The 15,818-nt window shown below is 53.8% G+C and overlaps 1 protein-coding gene and 1 long non-coding RNA gene across 4 annotated transcripts in view; one reads left to right on the forward strand and one right to left on the reverse strand.

Annotated features, from left to right (window-relative positions):
• COL26A1 (collagen type XXVI alpha 1 chain) overlaps positions 1-9,283 on the reverse strand; it is a 126,821-nt gene extending 117,538 nt beyond the window's left edge. For both annotated transcript variants that reach the window (XM_047714651.1, XM_047714650.1), the window contains exon 1: positions 8,649-9,283. In XM_047714651.1, coding sequence (XP_047570607.1) covers positions 8,649-8,806 — 158 coding nt within the window. In that variant the 5' untranslated portion in view covers positions 8,807-9,283. The remainder of the gene's footprint in view (positions 1-8,648) is intronic.
• LOC125091173 (uncharacterized) lies at positions 8,011-11,022 on the forward strand. Of its 2 annotated transcripts, XR_007124598.1 has the most exons (4): positions 8,011-8,273; positions 9,281-9,431; positions 9,571-9,700; positions 10,704-11,022. It is a non-coding gene; the product is annotated as an uncharacterized LOC125091173 (long non-coding RNA). The 2 variants fall into 2 exon arrangements; XR_007124597.1 differs by lacking the exon at positions 10,704-11,022 and having other exon boundaries at positions 9,571-9,814.
• Positions 11,023-15,818: the final 4,796 nt, after the last annotated feature.

Genomic DNA, 15,818 nt, shown 5'->3' on the forward strand with positions numbered 1-15,818 from the left:
AAAGGAAAACCGGGTGGGAGAGGCCAGGGACCCTTGACTCCTCCGGGGAGGGGAGCAGTGTGCCATGTGTCTACTTCCTTAGGATCGGCAGCAGGATTCCCGAAAATCCTCTAACAGTTAGTTACTGTTAACTCTATTCCCTGCCCCAGGCGGAGCTGGTCGGGGTCCAGCTCATACACTCTCAAAGCGGCAATGAAGTGTGGGACGGGTTGAAGCCAAGAGAAGCCTAGAGTAGTGTTCTTATTGCCATAGGAATTGTTTCTCTGGGAATGGATTTTAGAATAACAGACAAGCTGGGGGCGGGGGGGGGGGGACAGGGAAGGGGTAAGGGGGGAGGAGAGAGAGATGGAGGGAGAGGAGATACAGAAAACCCTGGGCCTCTGGGGGAAAAAGTCAGTCTAGATATTTACATCAGGGCCATTCCGTGTGGTTTTCAGGAAAAGCCCCCCTTTTGCACCCATTTCTACTTCAAAAGAAGAAGCAGAACTCCTTCAAGCAGGTCGCCTCCATCGCACCTCTAAACTCAGCTTCCAGAGCTGACCTGGTGGGGACAGAGGGCAAACAAGGACCTCCCTCCCAGGCCCCTCAGAATGACAGAACCGCATGACGGTGGAGGACACAGCCTCAGTTTCCCAGAGGAGAGAGGTCAAGGTCTCTGTCCATTCATTCACTCGACAAGCAGCCACTGAATCCTGACGTGGGCTGGCCCACAGCTGCCTGCCATGAAAACCCCATGGAGGAGAAATACAAGTACTTTATAAAAACGCAAGGTGCACGGACCGTGCTTTGCTGCCTTTTCAGAGCTGAGAAAACACTGTAATCTTTGCAACATTCTGAGGAGCAAAGCAGCCAGCTCCCAGCATCCCCCAAGCATGGGACAGGGCCGGGAGCCCCCACTGTCCTCAACCTGCCATCTACCAGTGGTTCACCAAGTGGCCCAGGGCCGCCGACACTGTCTGTGAGCTGGCTCTCCTCCCACCAGCAAAGCTAGCACAAGACCCACTGTGACCATGTCTAGACATAAAGCCCAGGCTCGTCAGGGTGGCAGAAAGAGGCTTTGCAATCAAGGTCCAAAGGCCCAGCCTGCCCGGTGCCTCCCTGAACCCCCGGGGTCCAGCCTTCCCGAACTCACCCGCACTGACCACATATAACCATGGTCAGGCCTCCCAGCCCTGACTCGGCTGTTTTGTCCACCCAAAACGCCTTCCCCCGTGACTGCCAAGCACACTCCTGTTCATCCTACAAAACCCACTTCAAAAGCAACTCCCTGGGAGGTCCAGGCCAGCGTTTCCCAAAGTATGGTGTCCGGGACACCAGCCTGACAAAATGCTCCCCAGGAAAAGTTTCCATGGCCTCCCGTGTCTGTGAAACACCCCATCTTCCCAAACTTTGCAAGCACACCACCCAGCCACCAAGCCAAATAGTATTTATCAACATATTTTTCTAAGCACTGTGTTAACCTGTTTACGCTTTGGAAGAAGCTTCTGAAGTAAATGTTATAATCATACCCATTTTGCAGAAGAGAAAACTGAGGCACAAGACATCAACATTCCCCTAGACAATTGCTCATACTGCTTAGCACACAACCACATGGCCCAAATCCCACCCTCGTTCAGGGATCTGCCTTCTGCAACCAGTCTCTGAGGCCCCACCAATCACCAGTCACCTCACAGGTGAGGTGACACCTCTAGCACCAACCATACAATAGGTGCTCAATAGTTACTCCTTAAAGGTAAGGCACTGGAGAACCTGTGATCAGGGAGAGAAGGCCTCCCAGATGTGATCTTTCACTCACCAGAGCTTGCAGAGGGCTTCCTGTCTCTGTCTGCCTGGGTCCGGCCCTCACATCTGAGTCCCCAGCTCCAGCCCACCTACTGGACTGAGCCTGGGGTGGTTCAATGCTGCCAAGATAAGCTCATATCCCCAAGGGGCGGGAGTGGGGGGCGGGCAGGGCCGGCTTGTGCACCTGTGTCCCACGTGGGCCGGCCAGGGCCACGATAGGGAGTAAACATGTAGCAAAAATTATTCCATCTGTAGGTTAGGAAAGTGGGAAGTGAATCACAGATCCAAGAGGCATGAAGAGCTGCCCACAGAACAGGGAGGTCAGTCCTGGAAAGCTTCCTGAAGGAAGGGGCCTTGAGGCTGCCCCATAAGAGAATGGACTAAGATCCTGGTGGGAGTGGGAGGGGTCGTTTGGGGTAAGAAGGGGACACGCCAAGCACTCAGCTAGGCTGAAACAAGAATGAGACTTCAGAGTCAGAGCAGAGGTGAGGGAACCAGGCACGGATGTGGGGGGCCTCCCACATTCCCCCAGGGCACAGGGTCTCACAGGCATGTCTCAACCCAGAGGGGCTGTGGAATCAATTTTCTGAGTCTTGGCAAGCATTTTTTTTTTTTTATGAACTCGATAGACTACAATTAAAAAAAAAAAGAGAGAGAGAGAGTATCACATATGGTAACAGTAAGCATTATTTTGCGAAACTTGTTTCAGATGTATGCGTGTGCACATGCACAGACATACTCAGCCGCCCACAGAAAAGGTATTTCTTACTGTGGGTCGTGGTAAAAGCATCTCAGAAAACTCTGTTTTCCGTGCACTGCTTCCTAAACCTGGCTGCACCATAAGCCCCCTGGGGAGGCCACTAAAATACAGATCACCAGGCCCCAGACTTCCCGAGTCGCGGACAGGTCTGGAGGGACAATTCTTTAATGTCCTCAGGGTTCCTCTTGATGAGCTGCCTGTCAGCGCCCTGCTGTTTAGGGGATGTTGTACCTAAAGCATGTGAGCAAGACAGGCCACGTAACTTGTGGGCCACAGTGCAAAAGGGCATTCCCCTCAGTGCGCACAGTCTCATGGGGGACGAAGAACAGGTGTAGCGGGAGGAAACCAGAAGGGAACATTCAGACACAGCCTAACTCGGTCATTGTGATGGAGTCCTTTTGACTGGGGACATTTGGGGAAAAGCCATCTAACTTTTGAGGATTGGGGGTGTACAAGCGGAAACTCACCCCACTCTCCTCAGGGGTAACGTGTACAGAACCGTCTTAAATCTAAGCAAACAGGAGCCCCACCCTGAGCTCTGTGCTATCCAGGGTCTGTATCCGCCTCCCTGTGGCCGCACCCCTCCCCATAGGACAAAAAGGTTGTGGGGCCAAGGGGACATGACTCCCAAAACTCAACCACCTTTGTGGACCAAGCACAGGTGCCTAGGGCCTGGGATTCCCTCCCCAGCTGGTGGACACAGGCACCAGAGATGGCCAAGTGGCAGTTATTAGGGTAGGATGGGAGGTACCAGGCTAGACTAAAGTGTCTACAGTGTGTGCTTGAGGCCATACCAGGGTCAAGGTGTCGGTCAGGACAAGAAGGGGAGTGAAGGGTGGCTCTCCCTATGCTGCTGAATTCCAGCACAAAATTCAAGGAGCCTAAGAATTCTCAACATGAGCCTCACCCCCCACCCCAGGCCATTAGGACGGTAGGTTTGTCAAGGTCAAGGACAGAATAGATTTTATTGAACGGTTTGTAAGCTTAATTCATAAATCACAATTTAGACATATGGTGTGTGGGCTTCCATCTGTACCCTTGCCTCAAACTCCGCGAATGTGAGGGATGGGCCAGACTTTGCAGGTGGTATAGGCTGGGAAAGTCTACGCTCACCTCCACGAGGCCACTTTGTCCCAGCATCCCTAAAGTGGCTCTCCAGAATGTATCCCAAGGGGGCACCCGGTGGCTCAGGCTCTTGGTTTCCGCTCAGGTCATGATCCCGGGGTCCTGAGATCGAGCCATGTGTCGGGCCCCCTGCTCAGTGAGGAGCCTGGTTCTTCCTCTGCCTCTGCCCTTCCCCAACCTCTCGCCACACCCGTTGTGCTTGCTCATTCTCTCTCTCAAATAAATAAATAAAATCTTAAGGAAAAAAAAAAAAAGACGGGCTTTCTATGTGACGCTGGAGAGGGTAGGATTTTTAGCATAAAGGCCAAGGCTGCAAATACATCACACTTGCCACCATTCTCTTGTCCTTCAGTCGCAGTGACACCCCTCAATTGTCTTGGTACTCCTCCCAGAGCCCAGACTCTACCTCAGAATCCTTCTTAACCCACCAGCCTGGGCGGCTCCTACCAGTCACTAAGATTTGACCAAAGAATTGAAAGCTGTCTACCAAGACAATGCAGGAGATGGTGGGTCACCAAAGAGCTTGAACCAGAGGAGAGTGTCCTCTACTGCATCTGAGAAAGGCCCATTGGGCAGCGGTACAGAGGGGGCATTGGTGAGCCACACACCAGGACATCCCGGTGCCCAGAATGATGGCAGAGTGGGGAGGGGTGGGGACTGAGTGGCTGGCCTCGAGACACGTGGTAAGGATGACAGGTTCATCCAGGTCAAGCCACAAGGGTGGACCAGGCCATCGTGAGGGTTCAAGGAGGACCTACCTGTTCCTCACTCATTAGTATCAGCATCACTAAAAGTGTGACCGAGAGCGAGAGCACTGGCTGAAGGGTGAGGGGCAGCCTATGTGTGGCACAGGGGGCCAGAGGGCCAGAGGCAGCTAGGCAAGCTCAGGCTCAGACATGTGGCTAAGCAGCTCGGACTCTGTCCTGACCACAGTAGGGACAGCCAAACGAGGTCAGATCGGTTTTGCAAGCCTGTGCACCCTTCCTGCCCTTGGCGCCTTGCACATGGGGGCTCCCAGCAAGCCACAAGCCCAGCCTCCTGGTGTCCACGCTGTCCTCATCATGCAGACCAGGAAACAGACTCAGGGGGGGTTCCAAAACATGTGCAAGTCCATATTGTGAATCAGGGGCAGAGCCTGAAGCCCCCCCCCCATGCCGAAGTGGGTGGGAGGAGCCGAGGCCCTTAGAGCTGGCCCTAGCCTGGGCCCTGCACTTGAAAGGATCCTTCTCTGCCTGCTCTAGCCAAGCCCCCTCTCATCGGATGACCAGGCTGAGGGGCCAAGAGGATGTTCCCACCCAGGCCATCCTTCCAGGCAGACCCCGAAGCCAGTAGATATGGATATGGAGTGAACTTGGACATGAAGCACGAGGGGTCCATAATCCTGTGCACAAAGCCCCTCACCGTGTGGGAGGAATCCGGGGTAGAGGGTAGGCCAGAGGCAGCCCTCCCCCACCACCATTTTCCAGAACAGAATTTTAAGGGATCCATGAATTCCTCATTGACCCGGCTTTCCAGGTCACTGAGAAGGTACATTCATGAAGGTTGGCAGACAGAACCCACTTACTGAACCAACCATTAGCCTGAGTCATAACATACAGACATTCAGCCCTACGGCATGTCGGCTCCATCTGTCCTCATGCCTCGGGCCCTACACAAGAGCAAGTGGTTTCTGGAATGAGCTCTCTGCTTTAGGGGAGACGCAAAACACAGTTTTGTCTTTGGTCCGCCGCCCCACACAGATCCACTCTCCAGATGCATTCATTCCTTCCTCTGCTGCAATCCGGGCCAGTCCCACATCTCTTCTGTTTTCTCCTAGTCAAAAGAACACCTCCAATCCAATAATTAAGATGAAATATAAAATATATCATTTCTCCAGATTAAAATTTCTCCTTCCTCCAGCTGGGAGACCTACAACACGGATAAGGCGTAGAACCCCACGTCTGGTCTCACTCCTTGTTGCCTGGATTCCCCGCCGCTGCTCTGGCCCCTTTATGGGTTGGAGGTAGAGGTGAGGAGGAGACAACAGACAAGACCCCCACCCCCACCCCATAAACATCTGTGGCACAGAAGGGAAGAAGGGAGGAGGCTAGGAGAAGGGCAAGTAAGGGAAATGTGCATACTTTAAAGGGTTCCCCAAATGCGTTAGGCTTACTACGCTAGAATGGAGAAACTGAGGCAGGGGCCTGGGGGTCCTGCAGGTGCATTAATACCGCATTTCCTTTCAGCCTGGATTTGGCAGCTGAACACTCTATGGCCAGCAAAAATCATTAGTGGCCCATATGCAGGGCTACTAGGTTCTACTGCAAATAGCCCTCTGAGGAAGTGGGGTCCTCTTTTTTTTTTTTTTTACCAAAATTGCTTAAACTGAGGGGTCCACCCTGGGCTTCTGACAGAGGGGACCGGAGGAGAGCACCCTGAGTCAGGCAAGGTGCCCCCAGCACAGGTCTGACCCAGAAAGGCGGGCCTAGACTCGCACGCACGCGCATGCGCACACGCGCTCCCACGAAGGCGAACACAGACCACACCTGAAAATCAGATGCCAACAGGAGCGATACCATGACCTAAAGGAAGACGATTCATCAAGAAACAGCTCTGTCCCTTGGCCCATCGACGGAGACCAAGCCACTGTAAACACACACACGGAGCCAAAGCCAAGGCCGAGGCCGTGAAGGGCACTGTGCCAAATGCTGCCTCCAAGTCCTCTGCTTCTGGGGCTTTTGAATTTCAAGGACACAGGCCACCTGTGACTGATCGCTCATGAGACACAGGAGCGTGTGACCCCAGGCCAGCTCAAGCCTGCGATGGCCACGCATGGCAGGATCCAGTCACGTTCCGGAGCGTCGCTCTCCAGCGTCTGGAACCCGCCCCAAGCCTCCTTAACACCTCCTGATATCGTATTTGGGAATCCATTTTCCACAGATTCATCCAGAGCCTCTCTAAACCTAATTATACCTTCTCCCGGCTCCCATCTTGGTAGAAGTTGTTCTGGAAGATTACCACGATTGTTTGGGTCTCTTTTCATTTATGCTACAACAGTCCCTTCCAAGTTTCTGTGGCAGCCCCCAAGTTCCAGCCCACCCAACACCAGTCCCCATTCACTCTCTTCCTTCGTGGACCTCACCTCTGGCTCTTCCCAACATGCATGTCTCACCCTGTGGCAGCCCTTTTGGATTTTCCTTCCCACACTTTTTAATTACAAAAATAATCCTTGAATCTATGCCGCTGGGAAAAGATGCTAAGGAGACCCGAGAGGAGGGAGGGAGAAAATGGAAGTCCACCCACCTCACCACCCCACCTTGCCCTCCAGCCTCTGTTCTCTCTTGCCTACAAGCTTTATATCTGGGCATTTACATACCCATAAATCAGAATGGTTTTTGCATAAATGAGATCTTGTTAACCCTATCAACCTACAACCTGCAAAGTTTATCTTTTCAGACTCTTCTCGTATGGAAATGCGCAGAGGCCACACTACTGTGGGTGTTTGGAGAATAATACTAATAGAGGCCGTGGGCAAGTATTCCCAAACACAATGAGGGAAATAAAATTGTATGCAAAGTTTTCCAGAAGCACTTCTTGGCTTTTCAGAGTCCCACCTTACCCAGCCATTGCCGGCACAAAACATCCCTGTTTCCCGGGGCTATAAGACAGTGCCAGGATTCATCTTGGTAGCTGTTCCAGGTTCGGGAAATAAATATCACGGAGGAGAAAGAACTGGGACCAGTCTCTCGCTTTCCTCCATAATGATAAGCGGAGTGGTACACCAAAAAGCTCAGGATTTGGGGAAAGTCAGCGGAAGGTCAGTCTGGAGTGGCCACAAACTTGGGGACCTCCCTCTGGAGCTCAGCTTCCTCCCTGGAAGGAAGGAACGAAGGAACGATTATGCTGTAACAGGTACCCTCGGAGTGGTTTTACGATCAAAGGGCGTGGAAGGTACGAATGAATAGAGAGACCTATGACAGCCGTGTAGGTTATAATTATTAAATGAGGAAAAGTTGGGCGCCTGGATGGTTCAGTGGGTTAAGTCGCTGCCTTCGCCTTAGGTCGTGATTCCGGGGTCTTGGGATCGAGTCCCATATCGGGCTCTCTGCTTCAGCGGGGAGCCTGCTTCCTCCTCTCACTCTCTGCCTACTAGTGCTCTCTGTCTGTCAAATAAATTTTAAAATCTTAACAAAAAAAATGAGGAAATGCTAAATTCGAGTGAGCTGCGCAAACGAGGTGTCTGGCAACTTTTCCTCGCGCGCTTACGCGTTTTCTGGGGGGAATTCAACCGCGCAGTGAGGAGACGCAGCCCCAACCGTCCCGGGGGGTGGCCAGGGCGCCACCTGCCGGCCGAGGCGGAGGCCCCCGGTGCGTCCCGGCACCGTGGGCTCCGTGACCCCGCTCCTTCGCCCGCCCCACCGCGGATCCAGCCGAGCCGAGCCGGGCTCCTTGTCCCCAAGTGGCTGCGGAGGCGCAGCCGAGGCCCTTCCGCGGCCTCAGCCCTCCAGACGGGACGGGATCGCCCCTCCGGTGTCCTGGGACAGCCGGCAGGAGACGCGGGAGACCCGGACGCTCGACCTTGGCAACCCGGGAACCTGCTCCCCAACACAAAGCCGCGGCCGCGCAGGTGAGCGCGGCGGAGCCACGTGAACCCTTAAACGCGCAGGGACCGAGCCACGGTCGCCCCCTCCGCGCGCCCCTGCCGCAGACTGCGGCCACCCTCCCTCGGACCCGGGAGCCGAAGACGGGGGAGGTTGGGAGAGCAAAGAAAGGAAGAGAGAGGGTGGGCGCGGCCAGAGACCACCGCAGTCCCAGCCCCACACCTCCGGACCCTCGGCCCCGCGGCCGCAGCCCCACCGCCCTGCGCTCCACTCTCCCCCCCACCACCACCACCACCGCCCGGCGCCCCCCGCCCCGCAGCCAGCCCCTTGTCTGCGGCCCCCAGCTGAAGGGGACCCCCAGCCCTCAGCCCCCCCAGGCCCCGCGGTCGCGCGCTACTCACCGGCGGCTCCCGTAGCCGCTGCCGGGGGAGCCGGAGGCCGGCTCGGGGTAGCCGTGCTGCTGCAGGGCTGCGGCCGGGAAGGGGTACAGGAAGCCGGTGGCCAGCGCCGACCCGCAGAGGCAGCAGCACGCCCAGGGCAGGAGGAGAGCCAGCTTCATCTTGCGCGGCCGCCCGCGGGGGCCCGGAGCCCGGGCGGGAGGACAGGCGGGAGCGCACCGGCGGCCGGACCGAACCCGCGGCCCCCGCCGGGAGCAGAACGACGGAGCCGGCGAGCGAGCGGAGCCCGGCCGGGAGTTGGAAGTTTGGGGGGGGGGGGGGGGCGGGAGCGCCCACGCCTCACCAGGGCCGCCTTTTCAAATTCGGCGAGGTGGGCTCAGCGCTGTCAAAGGGGGCGTGGGGCTTTTTCATTAACCCTCGGCGGTCCGCGGCCGAGGAGGCGCCAGTGGCTGCAGGCCTGGGGGGTCCTGCGTCCTCGCGAACACGCTCTTTAGAACCTTCCCGACCGAGCCCTGTTCGGGTCCGCAAACGCTCGTGGGGCACCCACTCCATGCCTGGCGATTTCCCCTGGGTAAAGTTGTTTAATCCCCACAGCATTGTCCTCTGTGTTAGATGGCACCGGTCCCATTTTTCAGAGGTGAAAACCGAAGCTCACGAGAATTAAGCCGGAAAACCAACGCGGTACCTGTCCGGGGCCCTTTGGGCCAAACTCTTGCACACCCGGGCTTCCCTAGAATCCTCTTCCCGTTCACCTCCACCGTCTACCTCCACAGCTATCTCTCCAAGGTGAGCTGTAGCACAGAAGGAGGAAAGCGTGGGGTCAGGGCTGAGAAGTTTCTGGAATCACCCATTCGTGAGGCATCAGATCTGGAAAGTAGCTGAGGGGAGGGGAGATCTATACAATCCCACCTCCCACCTTTTACAGAGGGACAGGCTGAGCCCACCGACTAGCCTGGCCCCAAATTGATCTCTTCTGGGCTGCAGGATACCCACAGAACCGCCTCTCATGTAAGAGACAGGTGGGACCTGAATCCAGCCTGTGCCCCACTCCCTAGGTTGGGAGTCTCTAATTTTTCCACCTAAGCATCCTAGGGGCTGGCAGAGGCCCTGAGACTGCCTCTGGCTCTGTTCACAGTGGGGAGCTCCCAGTCTGTAAAATGTCAGTAAATCTGGAGAGAAGCCATCCAATAAGGAAGTGTTTAATGGGTTGTAATACATTTGGGAAGAGAACCGTGGGATTGTTTTTAGAAGAAGTCGGGAGGATGCTGTTGGGAACCTGGCCCAAAAAGGCCCCCTCCGGTGGCTTTTGCCCTCTTGCATCCATATCCCATAGGTACCCCCTTGAGTACATAGCCCAAAATATCATATCCAACCCACTTCACCCTCTCTCCAAAACTACCCCCTCTTTCTCCACTTAGTGCCCTCAAATCCTGCCCAGGCGTTTTCAGTGGCACTCCCACACTTCCCAAGTGTCGAGTCTCTCAACAGGACTCCGGATGGATGAGTCCATCTCCGCATGGGCAGCCCATAACGGGAAGCGTCACTTGGACCTGGGATGACTTCCTTTTCATCTTGCCCTCCATCTCTCTCTCAAGGCCTAGAAGATTTGGAGAATTTGGGGTATCAGCGGAATTTCAGGGCCTCCCCCAAAACTGATCTGTGCTCCCTGGACAGTTGGCTAAGTCCCAGGAAGTGATGAGGTCATTCCCCATCTCCCAGGAATTTGTAAACATTCTTTCTTCTTCCTCTTCTTTACTCTCAGAATGAGACAAGAGAGATTCCATGTTATTGTACATGACCTTTATACTGCAGGCATGATAGTAAAAGGACAGATTTTTTTTTTTTTTTTTAAGAATCTCCTTTTTATCTTAAAGTCATTTTTTTCCAGGGCCACAGACTGCACCCCAGCTAGAGGGACCTAGAAGAGGACTTGATAACACTACTCTTTATTTTGTAGGATTCTTTTAGGATGAAAAGCTGTTGGAAAAGAATTAATTCATCCCAGCAACTTCAGGACTGGGGCAATTGTCTGAGGGTGGTCCTTTCCTTCATATCTAGGCCAATAAAGTTCATTCTGGCCCCATGACCATGAACCAGGCAACTTCTGTATGTCCCATACGGTGTTGCCTGCAGTGAAGGCAAGTAGAGGAAGAGAATATGTTTACCCCATTTAGACCACTTGTGCTATTCTTTAGGAAGGCTTTAAAATGGCAAAACCTCTGGGAACAAGAGGAGGTTCCATTTTGATGGTAAGGGATAAAAAGACAAAGATGCCTAAAATCAAGAAAAGAAATAGGACTTCTCCCACACCAGCCAGACCCAGAAGCCCCAGGTCTGCTCCTGGCTCCCCCCACTAACTTGTTGATGACCTTGAGTAAACTCCCTTCTCTGGTATCCCCAGCCCACCCCCCGACCCCACATCTTCATTTGTAAAATGAAAAGTGGTTTGGCTGGTCTCTGAAGATCTTTCCAGGTCTGGTCTTCAGTAACTCCCTTTTTCCCTTCATCACTCCCCTCTCCAAGGCAGCTGTCAATATAGCCAACCTTATCAAGCTGTCACTCTTGTAGGCCAGATTTGCAGCAGCTGGACCCCCCTCCCTACCAGCAGGGCCTAGAAGAATAGAGAAATGTTCACGGCATCACACTCTAAACTCCTCCCCCATCCCCCGCCCCAGAGAACACCAGTGAGTAGAGTCCAACTCCACTAGTATCAGCTGTGTGACCTTAACAAGTGACCTAACCTCTCTGAGCATCCTCAGTCTGTAAAATCAGTAATAATAACAGTGAATGCGTTTGCTAGAAAAGAATTTGATGAATTATTCACACGAAGTGCCCGAAGGCAGCAGGTAACACCTTATAATGTTCAATAAACATTAATTATGATCATTTGCAAGGCTTTGGTGTGGAATAATATCTAAGAACACCACCCTTCCCAACCCCCCACTGCCAGTGGGGCTGACCAGGAGGCTCATATCCCAGAGTGTGCAGAGCTTTCTCCAACGATTCTTGGAGCCCCAGAATGAACCCATTATTGTCTTATTCTGTGGTCAACAATTTTTTAAAAAACTTTATTTTTAGAATAAATACAGGAGGGGCACCTGGATGGCTCAGTCAGTAGAGCATCTGGCTCTTGATCTCAGGGTTGTGAGTTCAAGCCCCATGTTGGGCCCAGAGCCTACTTTAAAAAAAAAAAAAAAAAAAAAAAGATGAAATTTTAAAGAATAAAACAAATGTGGGGGAGATTATTGTGTAAAATAGGCAATTTGTGTTATTTTTTTAGGTGAAACATGCTTGTGGGGCGTGGCAAGAGTAGGGAGGTGTGAGCGCCCCAAAATAAGGGGCCAGGTGGTACCCTTAGAATTGAGTGGTCCTCAGTCATAGAATTGATCAGTTGGCCTTGTCAGCACATCACACAAGCACCTGTCTGACTATTCCACAACCGTGCCTGTGGCACCCCCAAAAATATGCTAACGCTTGGGAAAAGGCAGAAGCCGCCATTGCCAAGGGCTTGGAGCTGGGCCCCCTGCAGGGCTTGCTCCTTCCTCCTCTCTTCCTCGGTGACCCTGGGCGATCCCCTAACCAGCCCCCCCCCAACTTCCATACAATGAAAACCCCACCAACGGGGACTGGCAGGGCTGTGCTGAGTGCCTCCACTGTTTACACGGACAGGCAGGGGTTCTCAGAATTCCCATTTTTCAGACAAGGAGTTGAGCAAAGTGATTTGTCCAGGAGCCTGTGCTCGCCCCGTTTCCTAAGTTCAAAAGTGCCTTTAAAAAGGGGGTTGTTTGTACAAAGAGGGATCAGATTTCCTGGTGGAAGGAGGCAAACCCCACACGCACGTGAGCGTGCACACACACACACACATGACTAGGGGGGGCTCCTCCTCATCTCTGTTACCAGGCCTTTCTGATAAGAAAATATCAGTCAGCATCCTCTTCCGCAGACAAAAAACAGATCTTCTGTTCTGCTGAAGTCAGCAGAACAAGCCACTCACTGAACAAGAAGAAAATACTCATCAAGCTGAAGCCAAGGTAAATATTGACCTTCTGGCATGATAAATCCTCCTGTTAATCTAAAACAGAAATCTCCCCCTCCCCCAAAGTGCCCTGTTGGACGTGATTCTGCTGTTTCCGCCCCCCACCCCCCAGAAGTTCAGAGAGGCAATGTAGGACCGGAGCAGTTTTCACACTGGTTTCTCCAGCTGCCCCTAATCCCCACTGTTCTGGATCCCAGGACAGCCCAGAAATGGGCTGAGTTGACTCAAGGTAGTGGGACAGTCACAATAGAAGGGCTTCTTTGTTCTCGCTGAGCTTTCTGTCCTTGGCCAGGCCAGAACTCAAGCAAAGCATGGATATTTTGGAAGCTGCGAACCCTGAATTTTTCTTCTTTCCCCGCACACCTCCCGAGGTAGGGGTCGCTTCTTTGCCCAGCAAACCTACAGGTGTGAGCTTGCCTGTTTCCGCAAACATTGGCCATGAAGTAGACGTTCAGAAGACAGCAATTGGATGCCTGTCACAAGAGCCCATGTTATTAAACAGAAGTTTGAAAGGAAAACCAACCCAAAAAAGGGTCAAAAACAAAACCTAAAAAAACACCAAGAAAGAGGGAGTCTGTCCAGTTGCCCATAAAATACCGAAATCGCAACTCACATGGTGATCAGTTTTGCTTCCTGATGTAGCCACAGGACAAACAGTACTTCTCAAAGAACTTACCCAGATGGCTATGTGATAAAGACAGAAAGGGGACACCTTAGTGGGCTCCATCCACTGTAGTAACAGAATACCATAGACTAAGAGGCTTAGAAACAACAGAAATTTATTTCTTACAGTTCTGGGAGCTGGAAGTCCAAGATCAAGGTGTTGATAGACTTTATGTCAGGGGAGGGACGCTTCCTGGTTCAGGCATGGCCATCTTCTCGCTGTGTCTTCACATGGCGGTGGGGACAAGGGAGCCCCCTAGGGCCTCTTTTATGAGGACACTAGTCCTGTTTGGGGAGGGTTCCTCCCCAAACTCCCCAAGCTAAGCTCCTCCCAAAGGTCCCACCTCCTAATACCTCGGCACTAGGGGTGAGGATCTCACCGAATGATTCAGGGTTGGGGGGCACAAATATACAGTCCCTTGCAGGTTACCCTGGCACAGGTAGGAAGACGGTGGGGTGTTCAGACACAATGACTCCGAATCAAGATGGGTCTCCCACAAGTGCCCCAGCGGAGGGTCTATGATGAGGAACTCTGCCCCCGGGCAGGTAGGAGCGACTTAGGGAAGGAGTCTGGACTTGGAGGAGGGAAGACTAGCAGGAAGTGATCCAGACCTCCCAAGTCACATGGGGAAACAGAATTAAACGTGTTCTTTGAGCCTCAAGGAGGAATCGGGGCCCGATGGACAGACAAGGTCAGTGGAACATGAGGAAGAACTTCGTGAGTCAGGTCAGTAAGTGGAGGTTGATTCAAGGCATCCAATGGATGGAGGAATTTCCCCCAAAAGGGCCTGGGTAAGTCTGGTAGATGTCACTAGTGCTCACCAACGTCTGGGTCTGCTGTGGTCTCGGGGCACAGAGGAGACCTCCCCCCCCCCAGCCCCCTTGCAGCTGGGCAGGGCCATGTGTCTACCTCTGGCCTGTAGGTTTGAGCCGAAGGGACCATGTCACTTCTGGGCAAAGAGAGATAAGGGGCCCTTGGCCCTGCAGAGGCAGTTAGAAAATTTTCTCTGATGGGAAATATTGCATCTTCTGGTGCCCGTCCTTCTTCCTCTTTGCAGGATCTGGGTCACGTCCATCTTTCACCAGCTGTGTCTGTCAAGCTCACTGAGCAGATCCCAGCACGTGACGAAGCCAGGGGCACAGGTGAGGCTCTGGGCTGGGTCCTGGAGGTGGCCAGCCAGGTTAGACACCCGTTTCAGCCTCAGCTGGACTTAGGGGACCCTGAGGAAGGAGGCAAATGAAGAAACATGGTCCCTGATTCCAGGTGATCCAAATTCAGCAACTTAGAGGAGACTGGAGGGGTCCGGCAGCAGGGAAATCCATGGAAACTCGCAAGAGGGGAGATTTGGACAAAGCCGAGAGGCAGGGAGGGCACGGGGAGCCAGGGCACAGCGAAGGACAAGGGCAGGATTATGTGTGGGGCCGAAGGGCTTGGGGTAGAAGGGCTGGGATTCAGCAGAAGGTGCCTGCCCAGCTCCACACACCTGTATGCACACCGGGAACCACACGCGTGTGCACTCAAACCTCACAAGAGCCAGCAAGAAGCTGCCCCCCCAAAGGCAGTTGTTCAGGTTAACAAGGGCTTTTCTTGCTCTGTGGCCCGTCCCCCAACACCTTTCTCCCCCATTCCCCCACCCTGACTCCAGGATTCCATCCTCACCTCCGGGCCACCCTGGAAGCCGGGGCTCGCAAGGAAACCCATGAGGAGGACCTGTTTGTGGGATTCAGGGGACCACGTTGAGGGCTAGGGGTGACAGTAGGGAGCCAAGTTCTTCTTAGAAGGAGGTCCAGAGTCAGAGGTCTGAGTGGGGTGGGGATTGCAGACGGGGGAGCAAATCGAAGGTGTGAGCAAAAGCCTGACATGACAGAGGACAAACCCTGGACCCAGGTGACCATCCACAGGGTCCCGTTGCTCTGAGCGCCCAGTCTCTGGGGAGGCCACAGGCCACCCCCCAGATATGTGCATCCTCACCAGCCAGCGGCCCTCAGACTCTGCAGGTTCAAAGCTGCACTCCACTCTCTGGGGTCCGTGCCCTTCCGCGCTTGCGTGAATGAGTGACACGTGCCCCCTAGTTTCTGGGTGGACACACACCCAACCAGGATGGGCCCACAGAGCCCAGGAGGGACAACAATCCCCTCTACAGCCCTGTGGGCCAGCCCCCACCCCTGGATCTCCTCCACCATGTACACACTTCCCAGTCTGAAATCCAATCCCCCTGCCCCGTATCCAATGGGATCTCCACATCTGGTCTATTCTGGATGGCTCTTCCATCCATTCCGGCCTGTCTTCCCCCAAATGCACACACCCCTTCCCTGTGCTCCAGCCCCAGAACGACACTCACCTTCCCTCCACCGACTGAGATCTTTACAGACTGCTCCCCTCTGTCTTGAATGCCCTTTGCTACAGACTGAAGGTTCCTGTCCCCCAAAATTCACATGTTGAAATCCTAATCCCAAGGGAACGGTGTTAGAAA

The sequence above is a fragment of the Lutra lutra genome, chromosome 18, assembly GCF_902655055.1.
Source record: "Lutra lutra chromosome 18, mLutLut1.2, whole genome shotgun sequence".
NCBI lineage: Eukaryota > Metazoa > Chordata > Mammalia > Carnivora > Mustelidae > Lutra > Lutra lutra.